General features: G+C 32.2%; 1 protein-coding gene across 3 annotated transcripts in view; it reads left to right on the top strand.

Annotated features, from left to right (window-relative positions):
* Nucleotides 1–15,960, top strand: part of Strn3 (striatin 3) — an 84,148-nt gene that overhangs the window by 46,925 nt on the left and 21,263 nt on the right. For 2 of the 3 annotated variants that reach the window (XM_063260784.1, XM_063260694.1), the window contains exons 6-8: nucleotides 3,157–3,286; nucleotides 4,807–4,948; nucleotides 9,636–9,746. In XM_063260784.1, coding sequence (XP_063116854.1) covers nucleotides 3,157–3,286; nucleotides 4,807–4,948; nucleotides 9,636–9,746 — 383 coding nt within the window. The remainder of the gene's footprint in view (nucleotides 1–3,156; nucleotides 3,287–4,806; nucleotides 4,949–9,635; nucleotides 9,747–15,960) is intronic. The other variant, XM_063260742.1, reaches the window with a different exon arrangement.

The raw sequence follows: 15,960 nt of genomic DNA, 5'->3' as shown, positions 1-15,960 counted from the left end.
GAAACTTCTTTCATTTTTACCATGAGATGTCACCCTGAGTAACAGTAGGTTAGGAGAAAGAAAACGAAACAGTAGAAGGTACCAAATGAGTAATGAGTTAGAGTTTACAAAAGAATAAATACAGTTTATAAACTCAACATTATTTCATACATTGGGTGTATTTTATGACATTATGCAGTTGTCTGAAACATGTTCTATGAATTTGGCAGTTAATATAAATCTTTAAAATTTCTTATTTCTGAGAATTACATTCATTAATAAAATCAGTATGATAACATGTGGAACTTTTAAAATAAAACTCAGGAAATACAGAATATTTTGTAGCAAGAGAGAAAAATTTAATAGTTACCGTGCTTTTGTTTTGTTTTGTTTTTTTCTTTTCATTTTTTTGAGATAGGGTCTTGCTATGCAGTTCAGGCTAGCCTTGAGCTCACTTTGTAGCCCAGTTTGATCTCAAACATGCAACAGTCCTTCTGCCTTAGCTTCCTGAGTTCTGGGATTACAGGCATGTGCCACCATGCTCAGCTCCATCATGCATTTTCAGCCAAGTTGGTCAGCTAACCAGACTAAATTCATAGGATTTATAAATATTTGATGCACTTTGTTTTACCACACCTGAATCTGAAATTTGAATTACATATCCATGATAAGCTCTCTTCTTACAAAGCTTCTTAATTTGCAAGTTTTTTAAATGGGTTTTTGTTTTTGGCAAAAATAATGAGATTTACCTTCTTAAGTGTACAGTACAACTATAAGCACAGTATTGTACAGTATATCTCTAAAACCATTTCGTACAACCAAAACTATCTTCATTAAAACAGTATCTTGGGGCTGGGGATTTAGCTCAGCGGCATAAGCACTTGCCTTGCAAGCTGGCAGTTGTGAGTTCGATCCCTGGTACCGATAAAAATGAAAAAAAAGACAAAGAAAAAAAAAAAGAAAACACTATCTCCACATTTATCTCTACCCTTTGGCAACTAACATTTGTACTTTCTGTTTCTGAGTTTGACTGTTTTAGTTATTTCATCTAAGGTGGAATTGTGCAGTAGTAGTTCTTCTGTGTCTGGTTTAGTTAAGGTAGCATCATGTCCTTGAAGGCTCATCCACGTTATCACATGTAACAGGATTTCCTTCTTTTTCACAACTAAATAATACTTAGTTGTATACATACATCACATTTTCTTTGTCTTTTTTCATTTTTTTGTGGACATTTAGTAGTTACATCATTCAAAGCTAATTTTGTTCATAGCATACTTAGGTTTTTTGATTCTGTACAAATCTGGATATGTTATGGTTGAGCCATTATTAGGGTTATTTGAAAACACCTTGGAATAAAAAATGTGCTATGCAAATGCTTGCCATTATGGAGTATTATATTGAAGTGTGTATATATATTGCCATGATTAACTACAATTTTTAAAACCTAGAAATGTAATTTCACACTGTAGAAGGAAAAATTCTATTCAGGAGGCAGCAGTATTTTGTCGAACTTCAAAACCAAATTCTCGGGGCTGGGGATTTAGCTCAGCGGCCTAAACGCCTGCCTTGCAAGCAGCCAGTCGTGAGTTCGATCCCTGGTACCGATAAAAAGGAAAAAGACAAAAGAAATAAAAAAACAAAACAAAACAAAACAAAACAACCCCAAATTCTTAGATGTAACTATTTTCTTCTATCATTGATATGCCTTTCCTTTAATTCCCAAAGATTAAAATACAAATGTCATAATGAGAAATACATTTTGTTATTGTGATTGGCTTGTGTTTTTTATTGACTTCAGTCCTACAAACTTTCTGAATTTACTCTATACATTGTTGCTTTTAAACAGCACGTTGGATTATGTGGAGTATAGTGATCTCTTAAAAGCTTGTCATGTTAAAATGCTATTAAAAAATAGCTATTAAAAATTATTTTGCCCAGCATAGTGGTGTACTCCTATAATCCCTGGGGAGGCAGAGGCAAGAAGATCATTGTAAGTTTAAGACCATCCTGGGCTATCAAGTGAATTCAAGGCCAGCCTGCACCACATAGTGAGAGCCTATCTCAAAAAGAGTAAAAAGCAAAAGTTTTGTGTCTTTAATTGGATCTTAATGGAGGGAATCAATATGGGGAGGGACTAAATTTAGGTTACTTTTCTTCTTAGTGTTAGTATTTTTGGTATGATTTAGTTTAACATCCACAATTTACAGGTAAAGAAATTGGAGCAAAAAGGTTTAAGTAACAAGGCCAAATTTGAGTACCTAGTTAGTGGCAGAGCAGAGACTTTTTATTGTCTTTTTTTACATCTCAATTCTCTCCTTTTTAATTGTTCTTCCCACTTCACTATGAAGCTTTAACCCTGGGGCCTTTGTACTGAGCTATGTTCCAAGTTCTTTTTATCTTTTATTTGGAGACAGGGTCTCACTGAATTATTCAGGCAAGACTTGAATTTGAAATTCTCTTGCCTCAGCATTCCGGAGTGCTGGGGTTACAGGGATGCTGTCCTGTGGCCAGCTGAAAATTTCTTTGCACATAGATGAACTCAAATTAGTTTTAACAAAATGATTTAGGAAATAAAAATAGATTATCCCTATTTCCTGTTAATCAGTGGTCCTGAAACTTCCAAATATTTTAATAAAGACTTTTTTTCTTAAGAAAATCTGTAAATTAGATTAGGCTGTTCTATATGTTTTATATGCTCTATAACATACAAATCTGGAAGCCTGATAAATTTTGATGTTCATGTTTTAGTCCTCACACATTTGCAGTAAGAGGTTGTAGTTTCAAAAACATGTCAGGTTTAACTTGCTTGATTTATTTTTGAGGAATGATAGCATGTTTGAGTATTTGTGGTATTAGATTTTATTTCATTGAAGTGATTGCCTACAATATTTTGTTCAATAAACTAAGTAGACAAAAGAATTACTTTTAATTTTAGAACATAAACAGTCTTTCAAGTCATTTTCTTACCTCTAAAGCTAGCCTTCAGCTAGCTTTTAAAATAGGAAACAGTGTTGAGAGTATAGCTCAGTGGGACAGCTCTTGCCTAGCATGTGTGAGGTCCTGGTTTTAATCCTTAGTACCATACAGTCACCAGGGAGGAGAGGTTAATATAGAAACCAGAAAGAAATATTAGAAATCCAGTTGTGCATTTGGATTCATCTTTTTCCCTTCTTGCAGGCCCTCTGGTGATGTTCTTGAGACATTCAATTTCTTAGAAAATGCTGATGACAGTGATGAAGAAGAGGAAAATGACATGATTGAAGGCATCCCAGAAGGGAAAGACAAACATCGGATGAATAAACACAAAGTAGGAAATACATATCGTGTTTTTATTAGCTGTATACTCTTATATTTGACTAGTAATTTTTGAGATGTCTGAAGTTCTTTGGGAATGATTAATCTTTTTTTTGTGTGTGTGTGTACTGGCAACAGAACTCATGACCTTGCACTTGCCAGGCAGGCACTTATGCCCCTGAGCTGATGATTGATTGTTTTTATTGTATCACTTGAAAATTTTATATTTTCATTTCTTACTGCATTATGCACATATAGCAGGAGTCATCTGCTGCATTATTCACTAAATGGACAAAAGAGGGTCTTCATTCAGAGGATTATTGCAGTGATTTTGAAACCATAAAAAAGTCATACCCCTCCTGCCACAATTAAGGAGCGCTGGTGAAGTCTATCTCTCTATATGTAGCACATGAGTGGTAAATTAACTAAAGCTACAATGAATATATTCCTACCCTGGGTGGATGGTAGATAGATGTCAACATTCACATTCTTTGGTAAAGATTAACCAAAATGTACTTTCGCTTATAGCCTGATAAGTGGATTTGCTTGTTTCGTAGGTGATTGAGGTTCTACAGAAGGAACAGTAGACTATATTATCTGTTTGTGAATTAGAATAGTGTTCAATATGTTGAGTTTTTTGTTTTTGTTTTTTTGTGGGTACTGGGAATCAAACTCAGGACTTTGTGATTGTCAGGCAGGCACTTCTGCCACTCAGCTGTATGCCCTTTTTTTTTTTTTTTTTTTTTTTAAACAGTAAGTAAATGTACAACTTTTTTTTTTTGTCTTTTTTCGTTTTTTTTATTGGTACTGGGGATCGAACTCACGACTGCCTGCTTGGAAGGCAGGCATTTATGCCGCTGCTAAATCCCCAGCCCAACAGTAAGTAAATTTAATAATGGTCCTTTGAAACTTTACAGTAAGTGGAAGAAACAATATTCCTCAAGCTTTTAATCTATAGAAGCAATTTTTAGCATTTCTCGCACATCCTGTAAGTGTAATGTGGTCTGTCACACATTTTGATTTTTTTTTCCTACGTTTTTTGTTCTTGTTGATAAAACATTGTTATGTCACACTTACGAACTTAACATCATTTACTGTGCTATATCCCTGTGAATGATGGGCCAAGTTTGCAATTCTTATTGAGAAAGGTTGATTAAAGATAACTAGAATATAAGTGAACAAATGATTGTGTAAGGAAGAGCATCTGTGAATCTACTGTTGTTAAAGAAGTTAACTCCTGATGAGTTAACTGTAGTCATTTTTAGTACTACATTACTTTGACCAATCTTGGCACAGCACTGTTGAAGCATTTTGGGTATACGATGATAAAGAGAGGTTCACAAACTTAATTCTTTCCATAGTTTTGGTTGCAGAGTTCTTTCCAGGTGTGCCGCCAGAATAGTGAAATAAATTATGCGGCCATAGTCGTGGGAAGAACGAAGTTCATGAATCAGAGAACCACTGTAGTTTGAAATTTGTGAATTACATGGAAAATCTCATTCAGAATAAAAATAATTCTAATTTTTTTTACAGATAGGTAATGAAGGTTTAGCTGCCGACCTAACTGATGATCCAGATACTGAGGAAGCACTGAAGGAATTTGATTTTTTAGTGACTGCTGAAGATGGTGAAGGAGCTGGTGAAGCACGAAGCTCGGGGGATGGCACAGAATGGGGTAAGATGATAAAGAAATATGGGATGGGAAGAAATCTAAAGACAGGTTATTATTAAATACTGTATGTGTAATGTGCATATCTGAATGTATAGTGAAAGGTAAACAGCAAGGAGAAGTGGTATTAAATAATTTCAGGGTATTTTATGTAATAGATTTGGTGACTGAATTATTTCATATTATTGCTTCTGAGTTTTTAATTTATCTTGGTTTAAAATAGAAATATTCAGTTGATTTGGAAATTATTCCTTCCTCTTTAGCAGAATTATAAAAATAAATGTTACTTACTCTTAAACATTCCATTATTTGGTAATGTAGGTTACAAGAGGATTTAACTCTTGATCTGCCCATACAGTGTTACCTGGCTTATTTGTAGGTAGGAATAAAATTCTTATTCCTGAATTTTAGCTCTGTATTGAGCAGAATTATAGCCTATACTGAACAGGTTTTAGTGAAGACACTAAAATTTTATTGTATATAATATTCAGCATTCAAGTGTTAGGGACTAGTCACAACACTTGGTGATAGTCCAGCCATAACCAAGAGAGAGAATAGTTCTATCAGGGTCAGTAAAGTACACCCCATTAGAGAATAAAATGTGAGAAATATTTTAAGATAATAGATGATGTCTGGTATAATTACTAAAGAGGAGTGATCTCTAGAATTGTTTTTAATTACTTTAGTGCTAGGAAACATTTGAATTAAAAATCCTCATGTATTGAAACTATTATTAATATCAAGAGAGACAAACTTAATATATTTATTGACTATCTTGATAAAAGATGAAGTAATAACTTAACATTTTCTTGTTACCAGATCTCTCATTATGTATGATTTCAGAATGTCAACTTTCAGATCATCATTTGTCTCTTCTCCTAAATGGAAACAGATGCATTTTAATTCAGAATATTAGCCCGTGGTTACTTTCCATGCTTTGTACATTTTTGGAGCTATTATTTGAGATTGGCTTTATTTACATAGTGGGATTTTTGAGGCAAGGACTTGCTGACCTGCCTCTGTTTCATGAGTGTGGGATTACAAGTGAAACCATGCCACCATGCCTTGCTTTGAAAATGACTCTATTGTGGAAGTTTACTCTTGCTTCCCAGAAACAATAAAAGATCTAAGGTGGTTTTTTATGTTTGTTTGTTTGTGTGTAATTCATATAGTGTTGGAAGTATTTTTTTTTAATAATTTCAAAAGTATTATTTTTTCCCTCAATATTTTAAATTTGATAAAACAAATTATGTAAATATTATTTTATAATAGAAGTGTATTTTAGATTTAGAACCCACAGATAAATGTAAGGAAACATTAAAAATCACTTGTAATACTCTTTGAAGAGAGAATCATGGTTAATATTTCTATAAGTATATAAATACATACAATTCATTAATAAAAGATTTAGAGTGAGCATCAGTTTGGCTAAATCTTGGCACACTTTCATTCCTTTTTTTTGTCTTTTTCTTTTTTATCGGTACCAGGGATCGAAGGGGTGACTGCACACTTGCAAGGCAGGCGCTTATGCCGCTGAGCTAAACCCCCAGCCCCTCATTCCTTTTTTTTTTTAAAACTAAAATTGCTAAATTTAAATCTTAGTTTAAAGGATAAAAAAAGTATAAAAAATTTAATTTGTATCAAATTTGCATTATTTCTTTAAAAATTAAAGTACCCAGTTACATACAGCTGATTAGTCCTTCTTTCCAAAGACTTTTAGCTCTGAGACTTTTTAAAGAGAAGTCTTAATTAGTGAATGACAGTTATCAATACTTTTATTTTTTACTATGTGTTTGAGTGACCTGTACCTCCTTGTCTAAATAGAAGAAAACAAAATAACCTCTTAATTCCAGACAAGATTAAAACTTTCAGGCCTTTTAAGTTCTTCAACACAAAGAAAAAGACTTCATTATAAAGTAGTTCAAGTAGTTTCTGTCTGTAAAAATAAAACTGTCAGGATCTAGTATTGTTTTTTTAAAAGTTCATTTTTACTTAAGGAATATTCTTTATACTGTTTTTGTGAAACAAAGAGATGGATGTACAAACACCCTTTATATTGTTAAAAATTCAGTGGAAGTGAGGAATAATTTTTAGGTTAAATTATTGGATAAAAACACTGATTTTAAAGAAAACCTTGTTTTAATGAAATATATCTCAATACATACAGTAATTTGTTGTTGTTTTGTATGATCTACAGAATTTTAATTTTGAACTCTTAGAGCAGGAAATTACTGCTCTTTTAGGAAGCTTTTAACCACTTTTTTCCATTGTCTGCATTAGGTGATCTGTGTTTAATGTTACTAATTTTTTGTTCTCGTGATAAAAAATTGACATCTCTAGTCTTGTTTTGTTTTCTCATGGAGACTAGGCATTATAAGAGTATTTATTTTTTCTTGTCCTTTGAAACAATTATCTCTGAAAATTCTTAGGAGTATAGAATACAATCAACACTTGAATGTTTACAATGGATAAAATGTTGAGTATTTGCATGAAGTGAAGTTAGTTACATATTTATGTCACAGTTAGTAGATATGTATAATTCTGCTTTGGTAATCAAGTTACCCTAAGAGAATTTCATGTTCTTTCAGTTTTGAGTTGATAGGAGTCAACTTTAGTGCATGTTTTTGTTTTCTGTTAAACAAAAAACATTCCCGTGATTGATTTACCCTCATTTCTTGGTATTTTTCCCCCTAGATTTTTTAAAAACAGGATTTATATGTAGAAGATTATGCTGGCTCTTCCTTTTTGCTCTTATGTATTTCTTATAAGCAGTGTCAAATCAACTGTTACTTACCAGGCAAGTTTCAGGATGTTGTTTGTGTACATATGCATTCACCAACCTGTTCTCTGCACTGCCTAAGTTTCTTTGTTTTCTAGAATTGAGATTATCTTGCAAGTAATATTTTTTTCCTGAAGCTTCTCTTTTTTTAAATTCCCTTTGTTTTTTCACTCCACTTTCTAATGCTGCCTTAGTGAGAGCTATTCATATATTTTTTTCTAAAGGTCTTTTTAAAAGACATTTGGCTATCTTGATTTTTTTTTCTGTCCTAATCCATATAAAGTTTATATTAGCTAAATGGTTTTTTGGTCTCTGAGATAGAAAGAATATTTCCTTGAAATATGTTAGTTTGTCTTTTATTAGCTTTATTAAAAATGCAAATTTCTTCAATCATTTTTTTTGCATATTGAATAAGTTGACCAATATTCCTGATGTGTAACATATTTTTTAGGAAACCATGATAAAAGTACCATTAAAAGCTAATTTTCTGGTTAAGTCAGTATTACACTTATATCTTCCAGATTTGACAAATGTTACATGTAAATTTAGTAATGAGTAATCTAGCTGTGAGTAATTCAGGTTAGCAAATTAATTGAAAGTACTGACTTTAGTTTTTCATATACCAGCCATCTGTGATCATAGCTATAGTTATCTGGGAGAAATTCACCACAGTTGCAGTAGGAAACTCAAGGTACACTCAAGTAAATACTTGGATTTCTGTGTACTGTTCAAATATGAGAATTTATTATGTTTGCTGCATACAGCAAAGCTTGTAAGAGTCAATAGGCCAGAATATAGTGAGCAGAATATATTTAGCTACCTTTAGAAGTTTAACAAGTATGTTTCCACGAAAATCTCACTGTTCAGTCTAATTGAATGATTTAGTGTAGGTGTTTTAGTATAAGTTAAGTAAATTTAAGCTAAGGTTAAAAAAAAAAAGTCCTAATTGTTACTTTATAACATTGTTAAACTTTCCTGCAACACAGCAGCTTTAAAACAAGAAAAACCTGCAGTAGTACTTAAAATAATTATGAAAGACATTTTTATATTCCCTTTTTAAAATACTGTTTTTCTGTTTTTCTCTAAATACAAATTTTCAGGCATGAGTATTTAGTTAAATCAGTTGTTATTCAGCTATAATAGCTGCAGTGTCATCTTTAGCAGATGTATAGCAATACATGTTTTCACTTCTCCATGCTGGACACTGCTTATCTTACCCTGAAAAATCAACTGTAAAAATTTCCTCAGTGGATTTTGAGTTTCCTTTTTGTTTTTTGCTAATCTTAGTTGTAGACCAAAGGAAGAAGGTAATGAGATGTCGAACTTTTTGGGTGGGTGGGACAGATGTGGGATTCTCTGAATGCTTTGTATGAATTAAATGAGACATTGTATTTGGAAACTATATTACATTGGACTAGAATGCCTCTTCACTAGTACACTTACCCTGTGCATGCAGAATCAGTGTGACAAATGGTGCATGAATATTTTCATCAATGAAATGGCACTGACTTTTCCAGCTTGCACTTTTATGAGTAGTTCGCATGTAATTCATTCATTTGCTTTTATGATGCTGGCTGAATAATTTTTATTAACATTTTTATAAAGATGCAGTGATCTATTTTATGACATTAGATTTCTAATGTCAGTTCATTGAAAGAGTAATTTTCAAATTGTGATACATAAAATATGAAGCATCGTTTAACTGTCATTGATATTAAATGTACAGAAACGTAACAGTCGTATTTAGTTTGAGTTGCCATCAGCAAAACTGAGACTGCACCTTTACAGTACTTTTGAGTATATGCTATTTAGACATTTTTATTATGATTATGTGAAACTGTGTAACAGTTTACTGCCAACAGCTTGCATTGCCAACTGCTGATTTTTTTTCTTTCAATAATATGCTGCATGTAGATAAAGATGACCTCTCCCCAACTGCTGAGGTTTGGGATGTAGACCAGGGACTAATAAGTAAACTGAAGGAACAGTACAAGAAGGAACGAAAGGGGAAGAAAGGGGTGAAGAGTAAGTGCAGATTCTGACTATTATAATTTTTGTATACCAATATTGAGAAAAAAGTTAATTGTTTTTTCATGTAATTTTATTTTTTGTTTCATACAGGGGGCAACTAACTTTAAACTTTGTCTGTTGTATAATTGAAACTTATTTGAGTATTTTTTAGATGTGTTATTCATCAAGTAGAAGATTATTTATTTTAAATATGTGGATAAGGAGTGAAGGGAAAATTTGGACTTTTCTAAAGCTTTAAAAATTTTTACCAAATTGTAAGAAATATTGGCCTTAGAATTAAAGTAATAGAAATTTGTTCAAACGGAAGCATAGTATAGGCTTCATTTTTGATACATGAGGTGTTTTGTTTTTGTTTTTGTTTTTGTTTTTTTCTTTTTGAGGCAGGCTCTCTCTATGCAGTTCAGGCTTGCCTTGAGCTCACTTTGTTGACTAGGCTGGTCTCAAACTCTCAAGGATCCTCCTGCCTCAGCCTCTCCTGAGTGCTGGGATTACAGGCGTCAGCCACCATGCCCCGCACATGAGGTATTTTGAAGCTATACCCAGCTCATATTCAAGTTACATTTCTTAGATTGGGAATCCTAAAATGTGATGAACAGGAAAGTTTCTACAATAGGTTATACTTTCTGGTCTAATCCAACCATAATTAGCAGCTATAACATTTTCTGTTGAATAGTATTTTCTTAATTATTCTAGTAGGGGAAGTCCACAGGAGAGAGGATAGTGGTAACAGTAGGACTTATCTGGTCAAGAGATGAGTGTCTTTTGATGCCAGAGCATATTTTTCACTGTATTATATTTTGATGAATTTACTGTAAAAGTATATATGCAGTTCTAGCCATTTCCTTCAAATAATTCATTTTCATTTTGTGATTCAAACTTAAACCTACCTGAAAAATATCTTCTATGATGTTGAACTGACTGATTTCTACTAACTTTGTATATTCTTTCAAGGAGAAAAATAGTGCATGACAAGGCAAAAAATAAAAAGCCTAGAAAACATTCATCCATATGTCTTTCTGTGGTGACAAATACTACATTAGTTTATTAAGTGGCAGGTGTATTGAAAAAGAATGTAAGTTTCCTTTAGTAAAGCATTTTTGGGGTGATTTTATTTATTTGAAGGCTAAGAAGCAAATTTAGAGGATTTTACCAAGAGGATGTTAATCAAATTTCTTTGATAACTTTATGCTAGATTGTGTTATTGCATGTGAATAAAAGAATAAACTTGTCTATAATTTCAGACTGTATTGTGAATTGCTGATTGAAAAATAATGCTAGACTGGAACTGTATTCAGTTTTAACATGATTTATAATATATGCATGTTAAGTATGAAAATATTATTGCATGAATGTTTTAGTATAGTAAAATAACATTAGCATTTTAAGATTTAAATTTTTTCCTCTTATAGAAAATAGTTTTTTAAATACTTGATTATTTTTCATGTTGTCATCGTATATGACAATCTTCTGAAGATTTCATTAATCTGCAGAGTTTCTTTTAAAAAAATAGGATAATACTGTTTCTAATTTAGAACTATCCTATTTATTTTTTTCTGATAGTTTATGATAAGATCTATAGGTTTTTGAGACTCAGAAGTAAAAGTCAACCAATGGACCTTTTTAAGTGTGTGCTTTAAATTAATCTTAAAAACTGGTTTTTAAAAAAGTTCCTCTTTGGGGCTGGGGATTTAACTCAGCAGCATAAGCACCTGCCTTGCAAGCAGGCAGTCATGAGTTCGATCCCTGGTACCGATTTAAAAAAAAAAAAAAAAAGTTCCTCTTTGAGAAATGCTAAAAACGGATGAATTACAGTTAAACTTTTTAATCATAACAAACTTAAATTTATTTTTGTGGTTTCTTTTCTTTTTTTTTTTTAATTGGAGGCAGGGTTTTGCTATATAATTCATGCCTGTGTTGAACTCACTGTGTAACCCAGGCTGGTCTTGAACTCAAAGCAATCTTTTCTCAACCTCCAAAGTGTATGATTATAGGCGTGCATTACTATACCTGGCTTATTTTGTTTTTTTTTTAATAGGACTGTAGTAAATTCATAATTTGCCTGTTTGGCTAACAGTGCATAGAAAATGTCATTTTATGTCAGTAGGTATTCCTCTATATATGTTTTCAACTCTAAGCTACTCTTGTTCAGCAGTATTGAAAAACCCAGTGTATGAGTTCAGTATAAGGAGTTATAATTAAATGAGAATCTAGGGACTCTGTCCTCTCATGTCTTAATATTACCTAAGTATGTGTTGTATTATTGAGCCCACTCTCCTTTAATTTTGATTTTTATATCTATTTTTTAATGAAATAGAGGAAGACGGGAGAGGAACAGAAAGTAAAAATGATCAAAATGCATATGGGTATATACCAGTACCTTGTAATGAATATATTCATTGTGTATTAGAAGCATAATTTTTAAAAATCTTAAATGCTTATTACAGAAAATATGTATATAGAAATATAAAGAAAGAGATAATAATTACCTGCAATCCTGAGATTAACTCATAACTACACCTAATATTTGGCATATGCGTGTGCGTGTGTGAAATTTAAAATTTATGAGTTGTTTGTTTATGGATGTTTTCATTTAATATTTTTGGGCTGTGATTTTCCTTAAGTAACTGTTTGCTCACAAAACAAAGCCACATATTAGGAGTCATTACTAGAAAAAATATTTTAATGAATCATATCACTAATGGTCTGAATTCAAGTAAATTATGATGTAAATGCCAAGATACAATTTTACATGTAAAGATAGTTCATGATTTTCTTGTTTTCATTATCTAAGCTGTATTGGTCAAAATTCTGGTATTTTCTCATATGCAGCTTTGTATAAATTAGAATAATTTATAAGCTATAGACTTTCCTTTTTTCCTTTGTTCCAGAATGTGAATAAATCATACCTACTGGATCACAGCACTTGTGCAGTTTTTTTTTTTTTAAACCTCTAGTTTCTTAGAGGGAAGTATGTTGCTTGCCAGCAATACCATACGGGATCAACAAATGTAATCTAATTTTTTTTTCTTTTTTTGAAGAGAAAGGAAAAAGTTAGAATACTGAGTTTTTAACGTTTTACTTTAAGTATGAAGGCCTAGCCAATGCTAAGCTAAAGTTTCTCTATTTTCTGGCTTGTTTACTCCATTCTACCCCTTTCACTTCTGAGAGAAGAGAAAATGGCTTGACAGTGACAGTCTTACCTTGAGTGTACATAGACCCACTTCAGTAAATTTTTCTTTCTAAGCAAAGATATATTTGAGATGTGTTGTATCTAATGCTTTTAAAGGTCAAGGCCATGAAACCAGAGAGACTTTGTGGTGCATTTATTTTGGTCTCAGGATTCAAAGGCATAAGCTTCCTTTTTCTTTTTAGATTTTTATTTAGATATAGCTTATAACCTAGGAAAAAGTGAGAATAGTACACAAAATTCCATAAACTTTTTACCCTTTTTCCCTAAATGTGAACAGGTGACCACATACGTGGGGGGAGGGGGGAGTTGGCGGGGGCTGCACTAAGGATTGAACCCAGGGCTTTGCATGATATACAAATGCTGTAGCCCTTGTCATAATATTTTTTTGTCTTGTTTCTTCTGTTTTGAGACATAATCTCACTGTATAGTTCAGGTGAGCCTTAAACTCAGGGCAGTCCTCCTTCCTCAGCCTTGCGAATGTTAGAATTACAGGCATGTGCCACTATGCCTCAGTATTTTATTTTTTGAACAGTTCAAAAAGCTATTACACATATTGCCCCTCATATACTTAGCACAGTGGTAAAAATCAAGAAAATAACATTGCGATGAATACTGTTTAACCCCAAGCTTACTTCTCTTTCACTTTCAAAATAATCTTTAAACTTTAACTTGAGAATGAAGAATACTCAACCTTTTGTTAAAATTTTGAGCTAAGAATTTTCTGTGGCCTCCATTTTTTTTGCTGCATTTATTTTTTATTTCAGTAAAGACATAAATTGATAATGATTTAAAAAGCACATAGTTTGTAGCACCGAAGTAAATGTGAAGCATCTGAAATCTGTCTTTGCTTTGTACAGAGTATAATTTTTGGACCTTTTCCTTGATTGTCATATTTTCTGACTTGACTATCAATACATTGGAAAAGGGCAGTCTTGTTTAATATTTCCTATTTTCCTTTTTTTCTATATTTTAACATTAAGCTTCCCTGGATCATTTTCTAATTTGTGTTTTTCTGAATATCATAGTGGTAGTTATCATTTGCTGTTCCAGAACCAAGACAATAAATAGATTGTCACAGAAGATGCAATATTTTTAAAAGTATGACTTTAACTTGTGGCAGTCCTGCCTCAGCTTCCTAAGTGCTCAGATTTATATGGGTATACCACTATGTACAGCCACCACAGCAGTTTTTTGTTTTTAGCATTTTTGTTGTTGTTGTTACTGGGTTGTTCTATTTTTTTTTGTTTGTTTGTTATAAGGATTAGAAAAAAGTGTTTCTTAGCCTGGACTACGTAGTGAAAACCTGTCTCCAAAAGAGTGGAGAGAATTTGTTTTCTATAAATTTCAGCAATATTACAGAGTTGTGTTTTATGTATTAATGTTTGTCTCTCTTTTTTTTCATCTTTTTCGTTTTTATCGGTACCAGGGATCGAACTCACGACTGCACACTTGCAAGGCAGGCGCTTATGCCGCTGAGCTAACTCCCCAGCCCCATGTATTAATGTTTAACAACATTCGTCTTTAAATACTGAAATTAATTTGTGGTAATCTTAATAATTTTACTGCTAAGCAGATTTCAAATATTTGAAATTGCCTTGTTGCATTTATTATATTTTCAGTATTCAGTAGGTTTAAAAAGAAAGTGAAGGGGCTGGGGATTTAGCTCAGCGGTATAAGCGCCTGCCTTGCAAGCAGGCGATCATGAGTTCGATCCTTGGTACCGATAAAAATGAAAAAGACAAAAAAAAAAAAAAAAAAAAAAAAAAAAAAAAAAGAAAGTGAAGACATATTAAATTTGCCTTTGAGAGATATTCTACACAGTAGTGCAAAAACTGATGTTTGCTTGTGAAATCTTACATCTGTTGACAGTTTGAGAAAGTGAGATTAGAGTATAGGAGTCATCTTCTTTCCTAAACTTTGCACTGTGCTACACAAATTGGATATAATATGCAAATAATAATTACGTAATTTGAGATCTTAAGTTTGAAAAATGACTTCCATATTGTTCCCACTTTCCTTTTCTTCCTTTCAAGTCCATATGTCCAGAAAGCTTGCTCTACATTATTATGTTTTAAAAATCCAAAACCTTTTTGCTTCTTGCAAGTTTATTCAGCTTTATAATTGCTTACAAGATAATATTTAATAAAGTCAAATTTTACAGTACATACAAGTATAAGGTAAGCAAAGAAAGAACAGCAGACTTTTTACAGAGGAAATGAAATTGATTTGGAGATGCATGTTAAATGATGGCATGTGTGAGAATTTTCACCTTTTTTGAGTAGTAAATAAGGACAGACATGATAAAATATGTTAGGAATAATTTCGGTGAATGCTGATTGTGTGTGGAAAACATTTTGACTGGAAATTTGAGGTGATTTAGTTAGTATCTTTAGAAGCTTGGATAGAGAATTAAGATCAGATCATGAAGCACTTGCAAGATTAAAGACAAGATTTAAGTTAATTAGCTTGGAAAAGACTTTCTGGGCCGGTTTCTTACCAGTTTCTTGATTTTAAACTTGGAAGCACAAATAAAGGTTTTTTTTTTTTTAATTGAAAAAAGAAAGAAGATTTAAATTAACCATCCAAACAGTGTCAAACTACCACTATGGTTTCTGAGCTAAGAAGTGATTATATATGTGGTAATTTTGGAAAAATTAATTTAGTTGAATTTAAATTTGAGAGCAAGTGGAATTTAGAAATAGGAAAAATAATTAAGAATCTTACTGTAGTAATTCATTAGAGTGAAAGCCTTGGTAAGAATAAAGTTAACAGGAAAAGATTAATCTGAAGAATAAAGGAGTCTTTAAAAAAAAAACAAAAACTTTCTTTCCTTTATTAATTGTAGAGGAATTACTGAAGACTTAATTGTGGAATTTTAAGAATAAACTACATCAGTGATGGTGACAAACATGCAAGTGAGAAAGCTGTTAAGGGGAGGTATTTGTGAGAAAGTGTTTTTTTTCTTACTGAATTTAACTGGTGGTAGGACATCTAGTTTTTTTTTTGTTTTTTGTTTTT

The sequence above is a fragment of the Cavia porcellus genome, unplaced genomic scaffold, assembly GCF_034190915.1.
Source record: "Cavia porcellus strain 051 isolate PalLab524CR breed Dunkin Hartley unplaced genomic scaffold, mCavPor4.1 scaffold_1, whole genome shotgun sequence".
NCBI classification, from domain to species: Eukaryota; Metazoa; Chordata; class Mammalia; order Rodentia; family Caviidae; genus Cavia; species Cavia porcellus.
This window is presented reverse-complemented; position numbering and strand designations above follow the sequence as displayed.